The 26,410-nt window shown below is 42.4% G+C and overlaps 1 protein-coding gene across 1 annotated transcript in view; it reads left to right on the top strand.

The window, feature by feature from the left end:
• Nucleotides 1-26,410, top strand: part of LOC132998680 (protein kinase C-binding protein NELL1-like) — a 213,412-nt gene that overhangs the window by 166,650 nt on the left and 20,352 nt on the right. The window contains exon 15 of the mRNA XM_061068408.1: nucleotides 21,938-22,033. Within this exon, the coding sequence (XP_060924391.1) occupies nucleotides 21,938-22,033 (96 nt within the window). The remainder of the gene's footprint in view (nucleotides 1-21,937; nucleotides 22,034-26,410) is intronic.

Raw genomic sequence — 26,410 nt, 5'->3', positions numbered from 1 at the left:
GAAATCGTCTAGAAGATTGTTTTGGTCTTGTGTCTGTAGGAGAAAAGTTAACTTGATTTTCTTAGTTCACTTTGTGTGTGAAGAAGTTCCAAATATATTCAAATTGATTTAACACAATTCAGAAGAACACTTCCTCCGAGGTCTGCAAATTACAGAGATTGAATTAAATCAATCCATTCTGGCGCTTCCGGACAAAACTGAATAATATGAAGGGCCCTAAAACAAGGTCTGTATTTATCCTGATTGGTTTTCTTTTATTTGACGACTTTCTGAGAGTTTAAAACATAGATTGTGTTGGACTTTAATTTACTTTATGTAAATGTCGTTTGGTGGTAATCGTATTTAAAAGCAGTTTGCTGCAGTTGCAACCTAAGCTTCAATAACTCAATACTTGTACGACGCCTACTTCTGAATTTCATAGTTTCGACTTTACCCTGTTTGTCTGAACCACGTCTGGTAAACTGAGTGTTTGAAAGTTTTTAATATTCTGCTGGAAACGTTCAGCACTGACACTTACTGCCTGTTTTCATTAGCCTATCAACAATCAATGCAAATGTGTTGCCCATGAACGCTGGCTCTCGGCCAGAACCGACCATTTTTATCGCTCTGCCAATTCAGAAATGGCATTTTTAATAAACTCTGTGAGCCCAACAGCAGTCAATGGTCTTCATGGGAGTGAGTTACTGGGTTTTTATGATAACAGAATGATTTCCCGTTCGTGGAGCTGCACTGTTCTCACGGTGCCTAACAACTCTTCTATCGAACCGCACAACGAAATGAGAATGAATAAAACACTAAATAATATTTATGGTATTTTTTTTCCCAGTTTACATGGGAAGTAAATTTGGAGCATGCAGGGGCTTGTTTGTTGCTTTATTACAGACCTGTAATGTGAGTGGATATTTGTGTAGCCTGTGCCCCCGGACACTCTGAGGTGTGTGTGTGTGTGTGTGTGTGTGCATGTACACGGTGACCTCCGGTTATAGACTCTCAACGTGCACGTGTCCACTCGACCATGAGCTGCCTGAACCTATTTTGAACTGTATATTTGCTCTGAAGGCTCCCGCAGTGGGACGGTCGCTGCAGGTTCACGGCAGATGAAACAGGTCGGTCAGTTACAGGCCCGTGTGGAGGGAGGGCCGCTCGTTAGGAGGGATGGAGAGAGAGAGAGAGAGAGAGAGAGAGAGAGAGAGAGAGAGAGAGAGAGAGAGAGAGAGAGAGAGAGAGAGAGAGAGAGAGAGAGAGAGAGAGAGAGAGAGAGAGAGAGTGCACTCCACGTCGGGTCTGTGAGTAACCATGAAGTCTCCTGAGAGACGGCCTCTGTTCTACAGGAGGAACTGTGTCGGCAGAGATTGATTTCTAACACAATTGTTAGGGTTAGATATATATTTGGATCTGGGGGAAAGAAAGAAAAATAATGCTCAGGGTGCCATTTAGCTAAAGATCATATATATGTCATATATGGGGAAGAACATGTGGTTTGCAGCATATTGAAAGTCAATCAAGGAGCTTATGATTTCTTTGTCAATCTGTTAGTACTCGCACAATTCCAGCTGAAACTATAAGGTGTGACTGTATGCGTGGACAGTCACAACTCTATGAACTATAACTTAAGTTCCTGCACAGAACTGTACGATGCAGCAATGGAGCAAAACACCAAGTTAAATTGAGAAGTGTCAAAAGCTGGGGACTCACACATTGTCTACTGACGGCAATATTTCTTGAAATAATACTAAGTTGAATTTTGATACTGATAGAAATTATTTTTTTACCTCTGCCAAAGAGGATGTGTTAGTTGGCAGGTTTTTTTTTGTTGATCTTTTTATCTTGATAACGCAAAAACTACTGAACAGATTTTGGATGAAACTTTGGCCAAAAGAAAATCCATTAAATGTTGATCTAGATTAAGAGTTTTCATTTTCACCTTTTGCCAATTGGTGGATCTTGATGAAAATAATCATAGAAGGGACTGACGTCTATGATGCAGATCCAAATAAAACTCATCATCTAAGGGGTGTAACTACTGTGTCTGTTGGCCGAGCTCTGTGCTCCACTGTGTATCATTCTTCAGACTTTTATCCGTCTTTACGTCGCCTCTCCAAAAGATGATTCATCAACAAGAAGTGCAGCAATCAATCAAACTGACTCAGATCAAAAAGTCTATTTTTCACGCACAGCTTCACTCAAATCGTCTGTTTTGTAAATTAAAAAAAGATCCCACGAGAAGCTCTCTCATGTAATTTCCATCACCGTGTGCTTATGCCTGGCTGCTGGCCGACGGATGATAAGAGAAACATTAAGCTTAATCAGGCCTTGATTTTCCAAACTACTTCAACACCGTCTCGATCAGATTGAGGCAAAATAAGTTGCATCAGGGGACATTAGTCACAGTGAGGACAAGATGTCACCCATCACCCACGTTGACCCCTGAAATCAAAACCTTCTCCCCTGATCGCTGGTCTGGAGCCTCTTCTGAGACTCGTTTGATCATCTTTCAATTTCTTTAACGCAGGTCGAAGTGAAACACGGAGGATTCTGACCCTGCTGCCGCGTTCCACCGGGTTTCCTCACTCATTAACTCGTGTTCTGTAGCTGCACAGCTGCTCGTGAGCGTGGCGACTAATAATGTTGAAATTAGACGGACAGGACGGGGGAAAGCATGTCGGACATACCAGTTATCAGCGAGGGGAAAGCGTGTCGTGTGCTACTGCAGGTGCACGTGTGTCTGTGCGTGGGTGGGGGGGTGATGCAGGGCAGTAAATGGTAGATAGAGGAGAGAGGCAGAAAATGACGGAGGAAGGAGAAAGAAGAAGTTCTGTGCAGCTGCTCTTATCCTGTTGTAACGCAGACGTCAGGATGGTCGGCAGGTGGGACTCACATCGAGAGAGAGAGAGAGAGAGAGATCAATGCAATTTGCAAAGTGGCGTCTGCACAATGTGGGTCTTTGTGTTTTCTCCAGGGCTCAGACATGCAGACAGAACACAACCCGACTGAAGAGCTGCCTCCTCTTTCTTATCATGCACGTTGTCAACGGTGTTACTGACTCCAGTGGGTCGGTCTGATCAGTGTCTGGATGCAACAAGGTTTCCCTCAAACTAAAATAAACTGAAGTCGGGATAGAAATGGATGTGAGTGATTCAACACTGAGGACTTGAGCTCATGATACCAGAGCCACTGGAAGAAATCAACCTTTTGTTACTTAAGAAATCCCAAACTACACCTCATCCTTAATGCTGTAGCAAAAAAAAGCTGATCACATTCTCAAAGACGTACACGTTGGCCTCAAATCTAGTTTAAAATCCAAGTTTTAAAGTTTGAGTGTGTAACATTTAGGTGAAAGAGATTTATTGGCAGAATTTAAAATAATTCTAGTGATGTTTACTACTAGCGTGTTTCTTCTAAATTGTAGAAATTGTTGATTTCCTCACCCTAGAATTGGCGTTTATATTTAAATACTTCATATTATATCTTTGTTTGTTTGAAATTAAGCAGGATTACTCAGTAGATCTCCTTTAAATTGTGTGAAGAGGTGGCTCATGACCCCACGAAGTGCAAGTCCAGGTTATCTAGTGAATTTAAGTCTGGTCTCACATGGGGACGGCTCATACCCATCTTTATATCGTCATTGATTTAAGCAAACTATTGTCTAAAGCATCACTTCATGCTGTCATAATAAGTGAAAATCAGATATTTGCCCCAAACCATGAAAATCAGCCTCAGCCTGAAAGCACAGACAATAATTGGTCCGTGTGTCCACCTGAGTTTGTCCTTGTTGTGTAGTTAATGTAAATGTAAAGTCTGATCAGCCGGTTTACACACAGACTCGTGACAGTGTCACTCCTACTCTCCGACACTTACTTTTTTAATAATGTCATTAAAACTTCCTACATCCCAGCTACCTATGGCCAATTAGTATTATGCGAGAGCAGGTAGTCGGAGGAACGGTTCCCCCCCCCCCCCTTGAGATCTCATTACTGTGTGATGGCGACAGCGTTGGCCAATCGACCTGCGCCTCCCATCTCATTCCCCTCATACATCACCGCACCCCCCTCGGGAGTAAGGGAATTAGTCTGAGTGTGACTGCGGCTCCTCGCTCGCTCGCTGCTAATGTTAATAAGTGCGTTTAGCCGGCGTTGAGCAATGAGTCCACGAGGAAGAAAATCTGGTTTCTGAGCCAAACGAGTGACAGCGGCTTGTTTCCTGTGGAAGGTTTAGAGCATTTTATTTGCAGAACTTGACCTTTTGGTGGTTTTACATACTCAACCACTTTAAAACTCTAAATCGCTCATGTAGATGTTTCTATGAGACCTTAAAGGAAAATCCCTCCTCTGATTGAGCTCATTAATTTACTTGAGTCACATGTTGTTCTGTGATGAAGAATGGATTCATCGCTCCCTACTCAGCCTGAGAACCTTCCATTCTTCATCCGCAAGTAACTACTACGCACGTTACTTGCGGATTCCACTAGAGGGCACGCTGGAGATCTCAGCTCGTATTCAACGTCGGGATTTGTATTCTGTAAATAACAAACATGGCGACGCTGGAGGAGTTGTTGTGGTTACTTCTGACACCGTGGAAGACAAAGTGATTGCGGCACCATCACAGATTTTATGTGAGGATCATAAATCAATAGTATTTTTCACAATGTTGCTGTTGTATATTTGGAGGACGTACACAACCGACACACCAAACAGTCACAGGTAACACAAAGCAGTCATGATGCGTACATGTAGTCTAAAGAAATTACAATTAAAATACATGAAACAATAGAGCAAAAAGCCAATTTTCCACAAGATAGTGACTTTAAAATGTCCTGTAATATGTATTAGCAGCAAATGGCTCCTGCTGAGGTCATGCTATGGATTCAGTAATGAGGAGTTCTCCACCGTCTCCTGCGAGGATTTGCGGGACACCAGAGAATTACCACCAGGGTGAACCTATTAGATTTCCCCCGATAAGCTCCAGTAACGGGGTTGTAATGTGGCTCCGGTGTGGCTCCCAGTCCTCCCAGTCTGCAGCCGGGTCTCCGGGGAGTGAGGCCAGACACATTCTCCACAGTCAGTCGGTCGGTCGGTCGGTCGGTCCACAAGGTTCGACCCGCTCGTGCTCGCCTGCAAACCAAGTCGTGACCACACCTCTCATCTCGCCTCTATTACAGGAGAGTAATTATCACTAATGCAGCGGTGCCGTGCCCCCCCGGTCACCGCTAACGGCACCAGAGAGTCGACTGCGTGACACTGATTTCATGCAAACACACGATATGGACACGGAGAAGAAGCGGCTCAAACTGCACAGCTTCACAATCTAAGACATTGAGTTAAAACAAATGTATTCATCTCTGCTCGAGAGCTTTTCCAATACGAAGTTTCCAACTGGTTAGCTGGTTAGCGCACTCGGTAATCACATAGTGCACTTTCCATTTAACTCCATGGCAGGCGTGCATCCAGCTCCTCCGCCCCTCCACTTCTCCGCCCCCCCCGTGGCTGGGATGATTGCCGGACCACATAAAGAAAGGCCTCCATTTTCAAGAGCCCATTTTACTGCTATTGATTGTCTCTGCCGACTGGAAGTGAGAAGAAATGAGGGGTTGCGACTCGCTCTACCTTTTACTTACTTCGTCTTCCTCCTCTTCATCTCACTTTCCCCTCCTTTTGTATTGCAATTCTCTCGGGGAGGGAGGGAGGCGGGGGGGGGGGACTACCATTATGTCATCTCCCTTACAGCACAATAAATGGGCCACAATAGTTCAATCCGAGCGCCACATACGATTGTAGATCAACATTTCTCCCGCTGCCAGACTAATTATCAGCAGGAGCCTTTTGTCGGCGGCAGGATGAGTGAGCTAATCTCGTTAATGGTCCGTTCCATTCCCCGGCGCTGGATTGTACAGACAAAGGGGGTTTTAAATAAGGGGGGGGGGAGATTTGAGTAGCGAGTCTAAACAGCAGCACAGTGGACAAAGGCGTTGATTCGTGCGTTCTTCTCATCTCGATATCCGGGCCGATCGCAGAGGAGCCGTGTTGCAACCAGCTCGCAGCCGGCAGTGAAACCTAATGCATTCTGGGATATATAGAGGGGAAAGGAGGGGGGGTGCTGCAGGGGAGAGGAGAGGAAATGAGAGAGGGAGGTGTTGGAAGTCTGAAGCATTTAATTTTCTGTTTACATAATTATTGCACCCCTTCATCCCTTCTTGATAGGAGAAGCGTGTTTAGAATTTTTTTTTTTCTCTTGTCTGCTGTGTTGTTCTGTGCTCCAGGGCAAAGTGTTTTACAACATTTAATTGGGTGAAAACCACAGAATCTGAAGCTATGATTAATTGCAAATGTAGAAAAAAGAAATTGAGCAAGAAAGGAGGGTTGTGGGGGGGGGGGGGACGCTACTTGTTTTGTGAAGGTTTTGCAGCAATTATCATTTGAGGCAATTATTTTGAGTCTGTGTCCCGCTGCTAGATGAAGCTGCTGTGAAGCAAAGAGAGAAAACTCCTCTGTTGTGTTGGCTCGATCAGATCCACTCCTGAGAAACTAGCGTGTTGAACTCGTCCCTTCGAGTCTGTGGTGATTGCTCCTCTTCAGTGTCAGTGATGCACTTCAGTATCACTGACGACAAGGAGATGCTCCTCATTGAGGTACAGGTGAGGTGGCTCGGACATGATAATGACATAGTAATACTCCACTACCTTTGCAGCAAGAGTAAAACTTGGATTTATTAACAGTACGTGTATAGAAATATATAAAATATAGCTAATCTGAGCAGTAGAATTGAGACAGGGACTAAAGGACAAAGGTTACTAAGTTAAGCTCTATATTAACTCAAGATGGTATTGTGTAGCTAATATGTTGCGTACTTATATATTTTGTGTACTTATATGTTGACAACAGAAATCAGAGAGAAACCTTTTTTCAATCCAGTAAAGTTGATTGATTTTGACTTGACTCCAAAGCCTAAACTTGTCTTGAGATTTGAAAATTGAGATTTTCCAAATATATGAAAAATCAAGGAGACATTGTTTGCAATACATTAAATTTAGATTTATAATTTCTTATCTTGTATTATGACTTTAATGGGTCCACATAAAATAATCACTTTCCAGATTCTGTCCTCGTTTTAGCTTCAGTCCGATTTGGACTTGGATTGTAGCTCCTCCTCCTGCTGAAGTCCAGTCTGCTCTGATTGGCCGGGTGAACCCGCTCTTTTGTGAATGGTCAACCAGTTTGTTTGTGTGTCACACCTGACTCCTGAAGTGTGTAGAATAACAAGGTTTAGTTTCTTTTTATTTATTTCTCGTCCGGTCGGATTTCTTCTGCGTACTCTTGGATTTAACTAAGGTAGAAATTAAGCTATGAAATCAAAACTTGAATCATCCTTTAAGAAGTTATCACACCTGAGCAGCTGAAGGACGCAGCCACCACGACTATATGTTAAAAAGAATCCACAAAATCAGCTTTAAAGGACAAACACATCAAAGTGAAATTCTGGAGACCTTCACTACTTCCTGTGCATCTTCTGAAGTCTTCACTCTCTCAGACGTTTGACTTGTATTTGAGATTTACACCTTCCCCCTCAGACCGGGCTCCGGCTCCGGAGCAGCTGCCACTGCTGATAATGGTGCAGGCGGGTTTCCGGAGTCTTTGGGGAGAGAATGTGAGGAAACGGTGGGAGTGTGTGCTCCTCCTGCGTGGGTTTAATAGTCTGACAGCTTCTCAGGAGGGACCAGCAGATTCCACTGAGGCCGGCAGAACACTCGGGTTTAGTTAAATCAACTCTTATCCTCCGCATTGGGTTCGGTTTAGAATCTGGAAATGCAGCGTCTCAGTGTTTTATCAGTGCTTCTACTTTTGCTGTCTTCCCATAGCATGAAGGTGAATGTGAGATAAGAGGAGCTGTGTGGGCGCAGTGAAGTGTCAAACGTTTGCATAAGCACCCGAGCAAAGAACAGAACACGTGGAAAACAGCAGGGAAACTTTGTTTTGTGTGTTTAATAACATGTATTAGAGGTTCCCTTACACAGAGTCCCAGCTTTAATCGGAGCTATTTGTAATTCTTTGTTACAGCATCAGGCCTAAGTGCAGCGGTGTGAGGAGAGGGAGGGATTGTTCTCCCTCGCATTTCATCATATGAACATTTCTAGAGATCTGAAGTGGAGAAAAGTTAAAACATGTCAAGTCTTTTATAGAAACATTGAATTTCCAAAAATTCAAACCTCTTTTCTTCCCCTTGAACGTGGCTGGAAGCCCGCAGTTAGTGACCATTAGACTAACTGCCAATTAAAGCACTTTCATGTTGGTTTTACCACTAAGCCCGTGATAAGAGTCTGGTGGGAACACATTATCTGTAATGGCCTTCTCCGCGGAGTCAGAGGAGGATTTGAAAACGGCTTCAGACAAAAAGAGCCAAAGAAAGAGATTTGCATCAGTTAATTAAAGGAGTCTTCTTATTTTATTTCTTATTTGACAAGAAGTTGAACATTCTGTCGAATACCTCGGTATTGAAACACGACACAGCAGCAGATGTTTGTGTCTTTGTGGGATCGTGTCCTTGGTGGTGACTTTAAAATATTCATCACACAACAGTTATGAAACACGATTAAGTGTTTGGTTTTCATGGTTTGATTTAATTTCCCGCACCAACACAGAAAAGCAAAATTAGAAGTTGGTATTATCTGGAAAGAATGAAGGTTTAATAGATATATTTTCGGTATAAGTATTTCAAGCATTTATTCATTGGTAAGAAATCATCATTCAGAAATCATCTAGTACTTGAGATAATTTGACCTCAACTCTCAATGTTGAAACCCTAAGTTATGCCCTTCGTCTCAGTGGTGTTATTTTTCCGATTTATATTTTCTGAATATTTAAAGTATGAGTTACTCCCATAAGTTTCCAAACAAGATCATATCCGTTTATTTATTATTGGTTAGCAGAACAATCGATTTTTAGTCTTGTTCATGTCCCATCTGCTAACATGGAGGAGGCAGGGTTTGTGGCATGTCCTGCAGCCAGCCACCAGGGGGCGATCAAGGTGATCTGTATCTTATCGATCTCTACACTAAACACTAATCGTGCTGATTCATTTGTTTCTTCTCCGCTTTTTTCAAATGAATCAGTTCTCTTCTACTGTTAAAGTTAATACAGTCACTTCTGTGTTTGTTTGTTTCCTTAAACAGAAACAAGTGCACAACACGGGAGCATGTGTGAGTTTTATGCCTCCTCCCTCCTCCTCTAGTCAGCTGGGGGGGGGGGGACGGGGGGGACTAAAACCCCCTCAGAACCACTTGTGTTGCTCTCACATGAGTTAAACTGCGTCTGCAACCTGCTCTAATAACATAAAGTCCACAGCTGCGATGGAGAAGAAGCAGCTTTTCAAACACAGACGAGGTTTCGACATAGATTCAAAAGCACAAAACCCAGAGGCAGCGGACTCCAGAAGCTGTTAGTTCAGATCTGTGGCCCCTGACTGATTTATGGCAGGCTGCAGGCTCACACACACACACACACACACACACACACACACACACACACACACACACACACACACACACACACACACACACACACAAATAATGGATAGATGGGCAGAGGATATACTTGACTATAGGAAAACGCCTTGAAACTAAAGTTTGTTTACTTGCAGCCGTTGCTGGCGATGTGTTTACTTTAAACAGGTAAATCATAAGTAAGTATTTATAACTTAAATGTCATAGAACTTTTACTTAGACGTTAGATTATCAAATTCATATTTTTTTATAATTCATGCGTGCATTTATTAGCAAGGCAGCCCTTTGGCTTTGATTAACAGTAAGTAGAGATGACAACTGGCCTTAAAACAAAAACAAGTTGACAAAGGTGAGTTGAGACTTAAAACATGACTTGATTTTGATTTGATTTACACACTCCACCAGATCTCCGCCTCCAGGGGGGGGGGGGGGGGGTTATGCCATGCAGACAGACTGTGAGGTCACAATCTGGTGTTTTCCCATTCGACTCACTCTAGCTTATAGTTTCTGACATAGAGGAACCACAACAAATCGCAGGAGTTTTTTTTTTCAAGGGTTTTTGGGACGGTAGACACGCCAGATACCCAAATTAACGTGTAGAAGCACTACAAAAGTGGAATTTTCATAATATGTCCCCTTTAAATTGGACTTGACTTTGAAACTGGACGTATTAGAGTCTTGAAGTTGTCACTTGTCTCGAGTTGTGAGGCCTGAGCTGCAGCTAACATCAGAAATCTGACTTCTTCAGCTCAGTCAAATCTGAAGACACACATATATGACGCATGTATTTCTGGATTGTGAGACACTTGTACTTCACTGATTATGTCATTATCTCTGATATCAATTGCAGACAGACATCCAAAAATCCATTTAGAATTGATCAAAATGAAGCTTCTCCTTACAACTGTTTAATGCAAAAAGTACCTGCTAATAGCTAAGTCTACTTATTTTGTACTGCCCTAACCCTATTGTCCTAACTATCTAATTCCATATGTCTCTGTCAGTCTGTATATGGAATTCTTATCTCAAGAATCCTTCCTCTTATCAGCTTCACACTTGAATTTGTTGGGTTTTTGACGTGTGAGACAGTCAATATTGATAAATTGAGTCTAAACAGGCGACTGAGACTCGTCAATGTAAGTGACATCGATCAATGATCTCTTCACTAACGAGCTGATGGACACAGACATGGATCGTGTGTCATTTTATAAATTGATCTTAACTCAACGTTACCGACGCTGTTGTTGATATATTTATCGTCGTGTTTTTCAATCTGTCATCGTCGTCGAGATATGATCCAGGATTTAGATCCAGATAAGATACAGAGAGAGATGATCCTCCTAATTGGATCCACTGTGTATGTATGTGTGTGTGTGTGTGTGTATGTGTGTGTGTGTGTGTGTAGTCGGGAGCAAGGTGTTTGTGTTCATGTTTGTACACGTGTCTGTTAATTAGAATCTGATATCCAGGTTTCTTCAGCTAATTAGTACCATGTTTTCTGCCAAGCAGGAAATTTGGAGACACACATATCGCTGTTGTTCATTAACGTTCTTCCTGTTTCTAACAATCCCTCTGAAACAGCTTTTTTTCAAAGTGTCTGTGCAAACAACCCAACTGGCATAATACCCAAGTAAGATGAAATATACTCTTTATATTCACTATGACAGTGGTTGAGTGTCTGAAGTGGGTGACGTCCATTGTGCAAAGACACATCGCTTCTAAAATGGTTTCATTGAGTCCTTTGTATTTTTGGGTGGAGGCAGAGATCTCACCTGCATCTGCATCTTTATTTTGCAGATGCTGCGAAAGAATGTTGATAAGAATCCGGAGTTTTTCCTCGTAGCTAAAAGTGTCAAACCCGACTGGAATGGAAATAAAAAAAACACCTTCGAGCAAAACAGTGACGTCCTTTAAACACAATCTCCCTCCTGATATCTGACTCCCACCGTGGATCCTTGATGTGATGTGATGCACATTCCTCCTCGTGATTCCAGGTGCATGGGGGGGGGGGGGGGGGGTCACGGGTAATTCCACCGCCGCCGCCGCCACATTCCCATCTCTCAGCGGCAAACCTCATCTTATCAGTGGAACAGCAGCGGTGGGAGGAAGCGTCTCTGTCAGCTGCCTACCTGTTTGTGTCTGGGTAATGGATTCAGATAGCGGGAATCATTCGTCCCGCTCTGCCCTGTGTTATGAAAGCTCCTCACATCAGCTGCCAAGGGCGTCCCTGCCCCCCCACCCCACACCACCCCCCCACACCTCTCTGCTTTGATAGGACCATAACACCACAACTCCTCGACAGACGAAAACAGATAAAATCACCCCGACGTGGCCGTGAACAGACAGTTAATGTTTACCACCCACTGGCTCAGTTGAAAAGAGGAAATGAGGTGAATTTATTTATTTCATTCAGTTGAGATTTAGCAATTTTTTAAAATATATATAAATACCAAAAAAAAACACACAGAAAAGATGATTTTACCTCAGGGACATTTTCTTTATCTTTATTCACAGCATCCTGCCAGGTGTAGCTCACTGTATATTCTCCTTTTTGTTAATTTACATATCCAAAACCTATTGTGCAAGAATCTATAAACCCAGAGAGAGAGAGAGAGAGAGAGAGAGAGAGAGAGAGAGAGAGAGAGAGAGAGAGAGAGAGAGAGAGAGAGAGAGAGAGAGAGAGAATTAGTATAACTTTGGATTTCCTTGTCATCTCAAAGAATCTTAATTTATACATTTCAGGTCAGAAAGATTGTTGTTTTCTGATCTCTGTGCTTATCACTTAATAAAATTAAATTGGTGGAAAGATAAGACGTGAGTTAAGAAAGAGAAATGGTCGGATCCAGGTCATTTGTTTTATATTTATATATTTTCACGTTTACCCTGAGAGTAATTCATGGATGTTCATTCCAAAAAAAGTGGCACATTTAGGGGCCTGGTATTTTGTGTGAAATCTGGTGCATCTTGAGTGGATTTTAACTGGACTCATGGTTCTTGGCGGAGGTTCGTGCTCTATTGATGGGTATTTTAGTCTGTTAGTTGTTTTGTTTGATTGTCAGCAGGATTACGAAAAAGGGTACTCGACAGATTTCTACGAAACTTTGTTGAAGGATGGGACCAGGGCCAAGGAGGAACTCAATAAATCCTGTTGCAGATGCAGACTTTCTTTAACATTGTCAGGTGTTTTTCAACATTTTCACCAATTTCCCAGGCAATTATTCAAGTACCTTGATTTAAATAATCGGACGTACCTAGGCGACCTATCTATATTTCTATATACCTTTGCAGGGTTATGCATACTGAGTGCTATACTACTTTATAAACATTTATTTTGTACGTGTGTGTGTGTGACTTGTGTTTTTTTCAGTTGGTGTTATTTGTGTTGCTATTTTTTCTGTCTCCTTTTGTGATTCTGAGCACGTACAGCATCGATAACCTTTCCTTCATTAAGTCGGAGCCACAAGGGAACAGGCGTGGCTCATATGACCTACCTTTATTTCTATGTCCTTAATTTGTGACCTTTATGACGATAGGTTCAATGTGGGATTACCACTCAAAGTTTAATTCCAGCTTGTTAAATGATTCCTTCCCTTTGCTTCCCTCTTCTCCGTCAGTCGTGCTATAATCCGTCACCTCCATCACTTGGAGTCTAAAGTTCACGACACGCTTCTAAAGTTTGTGTGAGAACATAAACCTCAGGATTGCACGTATCAAGCCGAGCTAGGGGAGAGTAAGATAAAGCATTAGCCGGCCTTTAGAGGCGGCATCTTACTTGTGGATATTTATGAAAATGCGACTCTGGATTAGGATTACGGGGAACATGCTTTTAAGAGATCAGTCTAACTCTCCAGACAGTGATCTACTGATTTCAAAGTGGCATTAAGCGAGGATGGGCGGTAACAGATAACTCAAGAAAAAAATATAAAGTAATGGCTAGAGAGGGAGAGAGAAAGCTGCAAAAATGCTTTTAAAGTGAGAGCTACAATCTCAGAGGGACATTTAAATATTGACAGCTGTTCTACATCTAGGAAAATGTGCCACAGGAAAAACAGAAATGTGCTCATCATCACTTCGCTCGTGTTTTTCAATCTCGCAGACGAACACAAAGTGATGGCGCCTCAGCGTTAGCTCAGTGTCGGGTGATGGAGGCCACATTTCAAACGCTGTCTCTGCACAGACTCTGGCTACAGTGAATTATGGTTTGTGTAGTTCACTGGCAGGATTAAAGTTCACACTGACAGGAATCACAAAATCCACACTGAAGAGACTGTCCTTCTGACAAACAATAACCCTCATATGTCGCCTGTGCCGTGTTCCAGCTCGTAGCTCAGTTCTACTGCTCGATGACCTCAAGGAGCCACGACAGCAACCAGGAGAAAGTCGGGTCGTAAAGTAAAGCAATCGTCAAAGTCCGACTCTTTTAAAACTTTTCAGTGAACACAAGTTGTACAGAACTCAGCTGCAGCTGATTTAATTTTTTTACTGAGTACTTGTAAGAGGCCAATCTGTCCCAGACAGCCGGCTGAAAACTAAAGGGAACGATTTGCATTCAAATTCTGAGGCTGTGGAACGATTATGAAAAAAAAATCAAGTCGTCTCACTCAATCATTTCTATAAGTCCCTTCTTAAGACTTTTATCAGACAGCTTTTCCAGCTTTTACTTGAATGCTAATGTTCTTAAATGTTTCTTTCCAGTCCAATCAGACTTTTTTATTTATATTTATACTGGACGTATCGTGTTTCCAGAAGCTTCTGATTCCTTGAGCCCTATATACACCTGTCAACTGTGAAGCCGATACGATAAATGATTCTCGAGATACCACATACATTATTATAAATAGATAATTGTTGTTATAGTTGTTATTATCTGTTCGTCATTGTCTTCCACGTTTGAGACGATTTCAGAAAAACGCAGTTGACACTAGAGGGGACAAATGATTCATATCCTTTGTTCAGATCAGAAGACTCATTACTGAATGTATCATCAATGTAAATTCATAAATGATTCATTATACTTTTCTTGCACGATGAATGTACCTCCTATATAGCAAACTGATTAAAGTGTAACGGGGGGCAAACAGATTCTATTCCCAGGAACACCTCATGCTGTGTTCAGTGAGTCAAACTCCACGTGCAACCAGGTGACAGTTTATAGAAGAAAAAAGCATCATATAGGAGCAAGAGTTCCTTGTATATAACCCTACAAACTCCTGGAATTAGTTTTTCTAAGTTTTAGCTCATTCTTAAACAGGGTGAAATGTGCGGAGCCGCATTCCACAGCAAGAAAACCTTAGAAAACCACCTGGTGGCACGAAGCGCTGTGTCAGCAGTATCGATCAACCTCCCCTTTCAACCCTCTGCAGATACATGATGGCAATAAAAAGCCTCCTTAATGCATCTTTAATCCGAGCCCACCGCCTGGCTCCAGTCCTTATTGTCTTGTAAGTGCAGCCATTATCTGTGATGTTCAGTTAATGCCGAACAGAGCGTACAGCCAAGGGTGAGCTGCCTCCACTCTGATGCATCACAAGTGAGGCTGATTCGTACGAGTAGAAGGGATTCGGCTCTCACTCGCTCCACTCACTGAGATTCTGGTCTTCTCAGCTCTTCTGTGCGAGCAGGACTTTTCTTTCATTATCAGGGAAGCTGTGCAGATGTTATACAGATGCACTACAGAGGGAGGAAGAGAGAGAGATCAGGTCGGCAGGACAGAGAGACGAAGAAGAAACATGGACGCCCCTCTGTTAGTCCATTAGATCTACTGGTGTCTGTGGTGTGTTCAGGAACAATTTGCGATCTGGTTTTTCGTCTATTCTCTCCTTCCTCCTGACGCCTGCATATGTTAGAAGTCCTGCTCATGTATTTTTCTCTGCAACAAAACAGCAGACACAAAACACAACACGGTGGAATGTTGTTATGGTTCAACTTTTCAAAGGCAATTATTTATTTTTTTGGTACATTCTCCAGACGCTGAGTAACGTTATCACTTATTCAGAATTATGCGTATCAGACTAGACAATGAATGTAAAAGCTGTAATTACTCAGTTTTGGTCGCCACCTGCTGAGATAAATATAATAATGAGAAATACCATCACAACTTATAGTTTATTTACTTAGTTGATGTAAACATGGAGAAACTAGATTGAGCACTATAGTAGAAATACTTTTTATTAGTGGATGGGATGTGGACCAAATTTAAACTAAAACACATCATATACATTTTCTCAAGGATGATTTTTGTCATTTTAGTTCACACATCAATCATCGCATGGCAATTTTTGTGTTCTATAGTAAACGTAGAAAACGTCTGACACGCAATTATTTGAGCCTTTATATCGACTGGACTTCACTACAGAAGCTCCACCCCCTGACCGATGCTGTGCAGACTCACGATGATTCCATCGGTGCAAGATGGCAGCGTCATGAGGGGTATTTTGGTCATGTTGTAGATGTGATGTTAAGACCAAACAAAATGAGACTTGAAGCTAGAGATTGTCTCTAAAGTCCCCAGGATGAATATATTTGCAGAAACAGTAATATAAATATATATATATATATATATATATATATATTCAACTGATATGTTGAGTTTCTGAATTTCAAAAGCTGCATCGAGAGACTCTCCCGCACTGAGCTGAGCGGTTACTCTCTGCAGGTTTGTCACGATGACTGACCCAGCCCCAGTTTGTGCCTCTTATCTTTCAGCCTCACTTTTGACTCACAGTGGAAAGCATCTGTTTTTCTTTTGGAGATTAATCCCCACACCGCCTGTGTTTGAAAAAGCCCAGTGGTTCATTACTGATGTTCTCAGGACGTCTCCCGAATCCTCAAGGACTCTTCTGACTGTCTCTGCGTCTCTGCGCGGCTGGGGATTTATCTTTTACAGAAATGGATGCTCACCCCTGGGACTTGAATCTAAAGGTTGTGCTATCACACGCGAGGCACAAATTGCTGCTAGCGGCGGCAGTTTTTAGATTGTGTGTAGTCAATGCTTTGGTCAAGACTAAAGATAATGTGAAAGTCAGATTTAAAGCTGAGCTAGTTTGAGATGAGATCATTATCAGGAGGTTAACAGTCTGTTAACGCAGCGTGTTACTGAGCAGTGCTTTTCTCCACAGGAGTCTAATTATTAGCTCCTTTCTATTCTATCATAGAATTGCAAAGCTCTTTCCCCCCCCCTTCCACATGAATGAGTGGACTATCCATTGTCTTGCTCTGTAATATTGCCAATATTAATTCTGGGATGGCTCCTTGGACGCCCAACGACCGTGAATGTGGCTCTTAGCCACGGCCCAGAGTGGAATGATTCCACTCTCACCACCCACTGGAAAGCAATCTAGGCCCGTAATGGGAAACTCAAATAGCAAATCTATACTTATAAGCATGTCTTGAGAAGTCTGGAGTCAGCAACGGGCTCGGTTAAGCAGAGAGAGAGCTGAGCTGGAGGTCACAGGGACTGAAGTGAAGGAGGACAGACCTTCCACTTCCTCTTCCTCTTCCTCTTCCTCTTCCTCTTCCTCTTCCTCTTCCTCACAGCTACAGCTCGGGCTATTTCCCCCTACTGCAGGGGTCCTGGACATGTAGTATGAAGGGAGGGGCCACAGAGGAGACAAATGTTGAAGGGAGGAGCTGAAGTTCTGTTGTGATGCTCACTTCAAATGGAGTTAGTGGAGGTTTGAGATAATTAAGATAGAGAACTGTGGCGTAGGATAAAGGAAGTTGGTCACAACAGGTGAGGCCGGTGCAACAGAATACAACTCATCTTGTGGAGGACGGTCCAGGCTGTGAAATACCAGTACGGAATGTTCTCAGCTGAGGTTGTTTCAACAGCAGCTTTACATTTGTATTCTCTTTATAATGTTATTCGAGAAGGAAAAACCAACACAACAAGGTCGTCTTTGAAATCACAGAAAAACAAGATGTAGAGAACATCCACTGAATATCCAGCGAAGCAATTTCAAGCACAAGACTTAATGAAACCAGTCACTACTTCACCGTACACTGAAAGCATGTAAACACTCATCAGATGTTTAATAATCTGACATTAATTGCACATTTATCATATTTAAAAAAAAATGACATGCAAAATGATAATTCAGGTTCTATCCTCCCCTGAACGACACTGGGATGGAGACACACATGTGATGCTCTATGTTATTATCGACTCTTTCTTTGTCTTCTCGAGAAACGTTCATCTGATCAGCCTCACACATGTCGTGTGTCTTCTGAAGCGCCCGAGGAAGTATTTGTTCCCACGTGGACGACAGGACATGTTCAATATAACCTTTGGAGAAACAGGTGATCTGCTCTTTGTGCAGTAGAGGTGTCTCAGCTCCAGGGTTTCTGTGGTTTTAATGAATGCATGTGACCTTTACACAGTCAGAAAGAGAGCTACAACCGGCGTGACCACAGGAGAAGAGAAACGAGTCGGCCGACTCTCTGTAGGTTTGTGTTGGGATTTGATTCCTCTTTAACTCTCGATCCTCTGGTGTGATTATTTAGTTGATATTGTCACTTTAATAACGTTGGTCGGCTGCTGATGAGGTCGAAAGTGGTGTCCCAACGATTTTCTAGGCCTTCCCTTGTGACACTCACTTCATATCTAGGGTAAGGCCTTAGGACTACAAATTGGCACAGAAATAACATCTTAAACATTTCAAAAACTCCTGTAGAATAAACTGGACTAACCAAAGCCTGAGTAGCTTTTAAAGACTCACTATGAATAGAATCTGCAACACACGGCTGCAAATAATCCATATTGTATCACTGTGTAAAAGACCACAGTTACACTGGTGCGCTCTCTTCTCTCAAACAATGTCTTTTCCTGAAATGGGGACGAAAAATAATGTCTGATATTTGAGGTTTTTGCAGTTTTCTTTTCTGTCAGGAGGTTTACACGAGTCTCAGCTTATTTTATTTTATCTTATTGTCTTATAATGTTTGGGGAGACCCTGCCACTGGTGTAAATACTCGTAACTGTACGTAGTCGTTGGGCGAGGAAACGGTTAACAGCAGCTTTGACTGGAAAACGTTGGTTTCACAAAAACATGTCCACGCCCACTCCCAGTGAATCCCCATCTTCTCTGGAAGTCATTAGCGCGACAGGCAGGCGGCATTATGCTGATGGGGCTGAAATGATAATTAGGGCTGGAGATAGATTGAGTCAATATAAGTGTAATTAATTTTTAAATGTGAGGTTTATTAGTACAGAGGCAATCAGGCTCCTAATGAGCGGCTGATAGAACTTCTTAAACAGAGGAGCCAGTCAGATGAATAGCTCTAAGAGCTTCTGGCGTCGGACTCTGCTTTTATTTATTGCACTGATGCATCCGTTTGTGTGTTTAGCAATTTTTTATTTTCCTCCAAACACCAGAGTGATAATTCACTCAGATAAATGATGGTTCTTTGGATTCATAAAGCAAAAGGGAGACATACATTAAACACACACACACACATACTCATATATTACACACAGTCACATATATTACACTCCGACTTTCATGTATGTGACTATGAATAGATTTTTTCAGCCCATTAAGGATCATCTTTCAAATCATGTCATTAATTAAGCTCAGAAATACTAAAGTAATTTCTCTTTAATGAAGTTGCTCAATTAAGTCTGCCCTCTTTTCTGGTTTAATCCTCTTCTTCGCTCTGAGCACTGACTAACCACTTTGTCTTCGCTCCTCCTTTTTTTCCTCGGAGGACATTTCTCCTCCGGTCCTCCTCAACCTGCTCCTCCTCCTCCTCCTCCTCCTCCTCCTCCTCCTCCTCCTCCTCCTCCTCCTCCTCCTCCTGCTCCTCCTCCTCCTCCTCCTCCTCCTCCTCCTCCTCCTCCTCCTACTCCTCCTCCTCCTCCTGCTCCTCCTCCTCCTCCTCCTCCTTTGTCTCAGCCGCGTTGATGCATCACAGCCTCAGAACGAATCACTGGCATTTTCACGACTAGTCTGCTTCCAGGAAACAGGCAGATAGGCACGTGCTCATTAACAAAACAGATCTTCTGACCAGATTCAATGCTACATTCGCTCTCGGCTAAACTTGGGCTCCCCCTACAGGTGGAGTGTGTAATTCAATGTCATTAATACAAGTTTTTGGAGTTGTGGTGGAGTAAGCTTGTCTAAGATTAGTTTAAATTGGATTATTACTCTTGTTGATCCAGGTTTGAGCTTTTTTTATATACGTGAGACTTTTAGTGACCTCTAGTGGTGGGGCACAGAATGACTGTTCCCTCTCAGTATAGCTAAAGAAAAATAAAATGCCTGTATAACGCTGATGTAAATTCACAAGGAACACACACACATGCTTATTCATGCGATCATCCAATTAGCCAGTTATGTGGCATAAAATCATGCAGCTACAGGTCAGGAGTTTCACATCAGAAGTGTGAATGAGTAAAATGTGATTCCAGTGACTTTGATGGTGGCAGAGACGGGGGTGTAATGGTGCGGAGAATGTTTTTCTGGCACATTTTGGGCTCTTCACCACCAACAAATCACTGTTTGAATGCCGCAGCCCGAGTATTGATGCTGACCGTGTTCATCCCTTTATGGCCAGAATTTACGATCTTCTAATGGCTACTTCCAGCTTCATAATGCGTCATAATTCAAAGACAAAAGTCGCCTTGAACTGTTTTCATGAGCACGATGAAGAGTTCGGTGAACTTCAGAGGCCTCTTCCAGTCAGCATCTGAATCCAACAGAGCACCGCTGGAAGAAAAGTGCAGAAATGTCAACATGGAGCAGAATCTCAAGGGAAAGTTTCAACATCTAATGGAATTCGTGCAACGAAGAAATTAGACTATTTTGAGAGTTTAGGGTGACCCAGTATTTGTATATACTGTTACAAGTGAGGTTCTCTGTGTGTTTATGCAACTTCTCAGGGTTTCGTCAAACCATGGACGATAAACAAAGATGGATGAAACATCTCTTATTCCTTCAACTGTCCAGAAATGATGACAGAATAGATAAAAATGCTTGTATATTTGGAGTCAGAGTCTGCACTGAAGAGTCAGAGTCTGCACCGAACTTTACTTACAATCATTCAACACTTGAAAATACATCTGAGTGTTAACATTTAATCACACGTATGGTGTTTCTGATAACTGGTTATTTGATGTTTTGATAAAACATCTCCAGGATATTTTGGCTTCATTTCTGAATAGTGGTAGAAAGAGTAAAGCTGTCGTCCATCTTTTTAAAGATACAGTCTGTGGTCTGTAGTAAGAAAATATAAATATGAATTTCATACTTAGTATTAATACTTAAAGTCATGTTTAAATGTAGAAATTAACTTGTTTGTGCTGAGTTAAGCAGCTTTGCTCCTAAATCACAGATTTTCCTTGTGCTGTCCTTCAACAAAATAATCGATATAATCAGAAATATGAGGGACGTACGCTAGAAAAATCATTCTGTGACAAATATGTCCTCAACCTCACGATAGTTTAGATCTTTTAAATAAGAAGCAGAATCATCAGAGAGATACGACCGAGACATTCTGCTCTCTCTCCTGTCTCTCCTCTTGTCTCCTCGCCAATTTTTCTTTGTGTCAATGCCATGAGTGCAATGCATGATGGTATATATTTCACAGTTGCTCACTTATTTTCCAAAATGCACGTTACATATTCTCACTGCACCTCAAAATGCGATATTGACTCTAAATCGGAATATATTTTTTAGTGAGTGATTTAGACACAGCAGCCTGATGACAGTGCATCTCTTGTATCCAGGCAACAGAGAATATCATAAAAGTATGTTTCCCTGTTGCGTCACCTCTTCTATGTTTCTTCTCTAAAGATATTTATCTGCGCAACTTCTAAAAAATCAAAAAAAGAAAAGCAGGCAGGCAGCATTATTGCCTGTTTCCCCTCGAGACACTTTTACCCACCCTGACCTTTTTTTATCTCTGTCTCTCGTAGACTTTAACAGGCCTGTGGAGCCGCTGTCCTCTGGATGACAAGCGCCTGAAAGACAGATTTCACATGAGCCGCTTTCAATAAACCAAAATGAATTTTAAGGAGGACTGGTTACAGCTATCAGCTCTGTGAGAGGTGGAATCGGGTCGTAAAAGTGAAACAAAAGGGCGTCTTTCAGATGCACAGTGTGACCATTTCACGCCTTGTGATAATCATTTGTCGGATTTCTATCAGCATCCTGAGCCCACACACACACACACACTCACACACACAAACACACACACACACACACACATTAATAAAACCACATTTATTAACCCATGTGAATGATGAAACAGAGCAAGAGTTTTCCTCACAGAACTATTCCACTGTTTTTAATCATAGCCATGGGAACCACTTTGTTGCTTGTGATGTCTTTTCGGGAAACTGCAGGAATTCAAACCCGTGTATCTGTGCTGCTGCTGCCGTTGTCATGACATCGGTTCACGGAGATAAACGTAACCTAGCGAACGTCTCTCTCTCTCTCTTTTCAGCCTTCTGTGAAGAGGGATGCAGGAGCGGAGGAATCTGTGTGTCCCCCAACACGTGCGTCTGTCCCTCGGGATTCACAGGACGCCGCTGCGAGACGGGTAAGACCTGCGGACCTCACTTCACCTCTCACCTTGTCCTGCATGTTCGGCTGTCACTTGTAATTACAGCTGGAGCCTTGTATATATATACAACACACACACGCGCACACACACACACACACACACACACACACACACACACACACACACATGCACACAGTGTACAAAATGACATCACAGGAATTCTCATCAGGTTGATCTGAGGCCTCGGTAGCTGCCCTTTGTTATTCTCTCCTTCTTTTCTCTCCCTCTCTCCAACTTGCACTATATCTTAGGCACACTCGCACACACACACACACACACACACACACACACACACACACACACACACACACACACACACACACACACACACACACAAACACACACGCACACAGTCTCACACTCCATCTCTAAAGCTCTGTGTTTAAATTGGACACTGCAGCAATTGAGGATCCCAGGAGAGCTGTAGAAAACGACAGCTAATTCTTCTCTACTCGCCTCCTCCCTCCTCCCTCCCTCCCCTCGTCTCGTCCTCTATTTTCCTTCCACATCCCACTTTCTCTCTCCCTTTCTTCTCTCCTCTTTCAGTTTCTTCTCCACCTTCCTCCTGCTTTTCCTCCTCTCTCCTCCTCCATCCATCTTCTTCTCCTCTCCTTTTCCCTTTTCTCCTCTCAGCACTTCCCCCTGCTTCTACCTTCTTCCTCCGCTCCTCGTCTTTTTTTCTGCTCGTTCATCACCTCTCTCCATCCCTCGTTTCTCTCCTCTCTCCACTGTTATTAAACCTCCTGTCTCTGCGGCCTTGTTTTTTTGCAGAAGTGATCAACCGGCTCTTGCAGGTCGGCCGTTCCCAGCGTGTTGCCACAGCTCCCACTTAGATAGGAGAGAACTTACATGTGCACATTACCAGTGACATGAGCTCCACGTGTAGACATGACAGTGGTGACACCCGGCCGCTGCTCTCAGACCAAAAAGATTCTGTTAACACGTAAAGCGCCGGAAGATTGTACACGTGTGTTTTGCTGCAGTCCCCTTGTGATACCTTTCCTTTCTCCATCACGAGTCTGTGTTTCCTGTGGATAACACACTAGTGAATGTAGAATGGGAGGAGATTATATAAAGAGTGTGTGTGTGTGTGTGTGTGTGTGTGTGTGTGTGTGTGTGTGTATGTGTGTGTGTGTGTGTGAGTGTGTCTATGATAACTTCTTCAACGAGTTATCAAAACGTTTTCCTACCAATTCAGGCCGTCACTTTTTATTCTAAATTCAAAATCCATTTAAACATCGGGGACAAAGTTCATATTCAAACAGTAAAATTCAGTTTGGAAGTGCAGTAGACCATCTGAAGTAGTTTGCCTCGTGACTCAGCAGGGGGCGCTCACGATCACATCGACCTATTGCCAGTCTAAAGCTGCTAACGGTGTTTTGCTGCATAACTGGAGGATGCAAGCAAGCAAAGGTGTCCTGATGGAAGTTCTTTGTCTTCTACACCATAGACAGAAATTACGCAAAGTTAAATTATGCAAATTAATCCTGACCCAGCTTAATCTTTATATCGCACATCTTAAACAGGTAGAAAACATATATACTACTTGATAAAGAGTAATATTGATTAAATACATTACTTGTTCTTATGGCATACAATGCAGCTCAGTTTTAATGTTTAACATGAAGATCGTATAGCAATAGAAGTTTAAAAACACATTAAAATTATAAAATATGTTAAATAAATAATGTATGATTAATGTAGTACTTTAAAATGATTCTTCATATTGTCACACTCCTGGTTGTTTTCTTATAACTGTCATGATGAAGTTGTTTTGAAATGTACATTTTCACACATACGCCCAACTTGTTTACCTCCTTGTTTACCTCTGTAGCTGCCATCAAGGGAAATTCACAGCAATTTTCATCTGATGATCAGTTATCATAAGTTAAAAGTCATAAGTTAATTAATAAGAATAAGTTTATTTTCATGCCACAAACGTTAGACACCAGGAAGAGTCATTCTCGCTCCTCTGTTGATAAATCGTACACTTTCTGAACTTGTTGTGTTAATACGAATTTTTCACCTAATTCAGAAATACTCTCAGGTTTGAAAGTTAATCAGTTGCAATCGCTGTGTAACACGTTTAATTGAAGCTGGCAATCAACCAGGGGCTAATTAACCTGCCATCACATATCTATCAATTAATTAACCTGACGTGTGAAACCTTCAGTGCTGCTTCCTGCAGATAGAATTTATATCCAACAGGAATATTTTCTCCAACGCGGTTTGGCACCGATTTCCACATTCGTGATTTAAATTACGATGACTAACAAAATGCAAGATGGGTCTGAAAGAGGAGGGCGAGAGGAGGAAGAGATTATGTAAAGGAGAAAACGTGTGTCGAAGTGAGGAAGAGGAGGAGGTGAAGAAAGCAGCAGCTCATCTCCTCATAGGAAACAAAATATGGACGAACACTTCGTCCCACGAACAAGGCTCTGCTCTGTGGCCCCCTGGCTGCTGCCTGAGGGTATTACAGATGTGATACAGTGTGAGATCACTCTGTCTGTATCCATGTCAACATCTGAGTCCGTCCCCGGTGGTCGAACGGGTGGATCACATTCACAGAAAACTAGAGAAGATTGATACTCGTGAAAGATATCTAAGAACGTAGAGTGCTCCTCTACTTTTTGAGATTATCTCTGAATAAAGCTGAGTAATATATTCACTAGAATAAACATTACAAGTTGCCATAGTTTTTTATTTGACTCCAGTCATGCAGCATCTAAATCTGCCCTACATCAGCACTACATACACCCTAGTAATATAAACCATAAACAGTGTGTTATGATAATGTCATGGAAGTGAAATAGTGTCGAGATGCTGGAGATTCTCTTCAAGGCCCGTGTTTTAAATAGTTGTGTTTCTTGTCTCTACCTGAGCGGATCTGTCTCTCGCCGTCTGTCTCTCGTGTACAATGTGTCTCTGTCTCCTGTCTTCACTTCCATCTGCCTCCGTGCTCCTTTGCCCTCCGATATCAACACATCACTCCTCAGCTCAGTGGGAGGTTAACAGCATCCAACAGCATCTAAATAAAAAGAAACACCGTGGATCTTCTCGTCTTCTCTCACGTCGATCCGGTCTTTCTCTGGTGGATCCTTGTGATTTCTTTCCTGAAAAGGATTTTTTTCCGAAAGACAATTATTTTCCACAATAGCTGATATATAGTAATGAAGGTGTCTATGAGTGTCATCTAAAGCTCGTCACTATGTCCTTCATCATATTTAGCAGGAATAGTTGATCGAGAAAACACTGATTCAATTAAGGTTGTGGATGCAGGCTTTTCTTCCCACTGTCTTTTAACATTGAAGGAAGGTGTTTTTTGAAATGTTTGTTGATTTCTCAGAGAATAATTCACGGATCTTGATGTAAAAAAATCTGGCATGTTTATGTCCCTGATATATGAATTTGTGTAGTTTGGTGCAGATCTAAATAAAAACTACTGATTTTAAATGTAGTTGCATAAAGGGGCACTTTGGGGGAAGTCTGGATTCGTTAGTGTCATTTTAGTTTCTTGGGTAAATCATGAAAACACCAAATCTCCCAATTTTAAAGAAACTTTTTCTTTTGTGGCCCAGCTACTTTTTGCGTAATCCTGCGAAGAGACAGAGAAATGAAAAATGAACAATGTCCAAATCAAACCTCACAAGAAGCTAAATGAAAGTGAGAGGTGGTGTGTGAACTCTCCTCATCAGTGCTCGGCTGTGGTCTGTGGTCACTGTGTCGTCTCCTGTAGTCGACGCCGCCTGTTCATTGTGTTACGCTTCACACACTGTCAGCAACAAACAAACAAACCCTGGTTACTGCTCCTGTCTGACGACGCATTACTGTAAACGCACCGTGAGACGTGTGGCGTGACGTTGTTTCACCCGAGTCCAGATAAGTGTAATTAAAGCTCAGCGGACCAGAGGATTCTCCGGAGAGCTTAGACGGAAATATTCCAACTGCATGTGGATTAATCCTCGTTTCTCCTTACTAAGCTATAAAAAAGTCGCAGATCTTTCAGGAGTCCGATTCGTCGCAGAGTCTTCACGTGTCCCGATGGGGGGGGGGGAAACTCCTAGGAAGTGAAGCCGGAGCAGAAGCTGTACTTTTGTTCATTTTGCACCGTAATGGAGGGAGACAGAGAGAAGTGTGAAAATGATGTCTGGCTGCTTTCCTTCCTGTGGCTGTAACAAAGATTGATGGAGTGTGTGTGTGTGTGTGAGTGAGTGTGTGTGAGTGTACATGAGTGTGTGTGTGTGTGTGTGTGTGTGTGTGTGTGTGTGTGCTCATATTGTACCTCATACCCCAGGAAGGTCACCTATCCACTTCACTGCCACAGACGGAGAGGATGAATGGCTGTTCACACAC

This window comes from Limanda limanda, chromosome 3, assembly GCF_963576545.1.
Source record: "Limanda limanda chromosome 3, fLimLim1.1, whole genome shotgun sequence".
NCBI classification, from domain to species: domain Eukaryota; kingdom Metazoa; phylum Chordata; class Actinopteri; order Pleuronectiformes; family Pleuronectidae; genus Limanda; species Limanda limanda.
The sequence above is the reverse complement of the archived record's forward strand: the minus strand, read 5'-3'. Positions and strand labels throughout refer to the sequence as shown.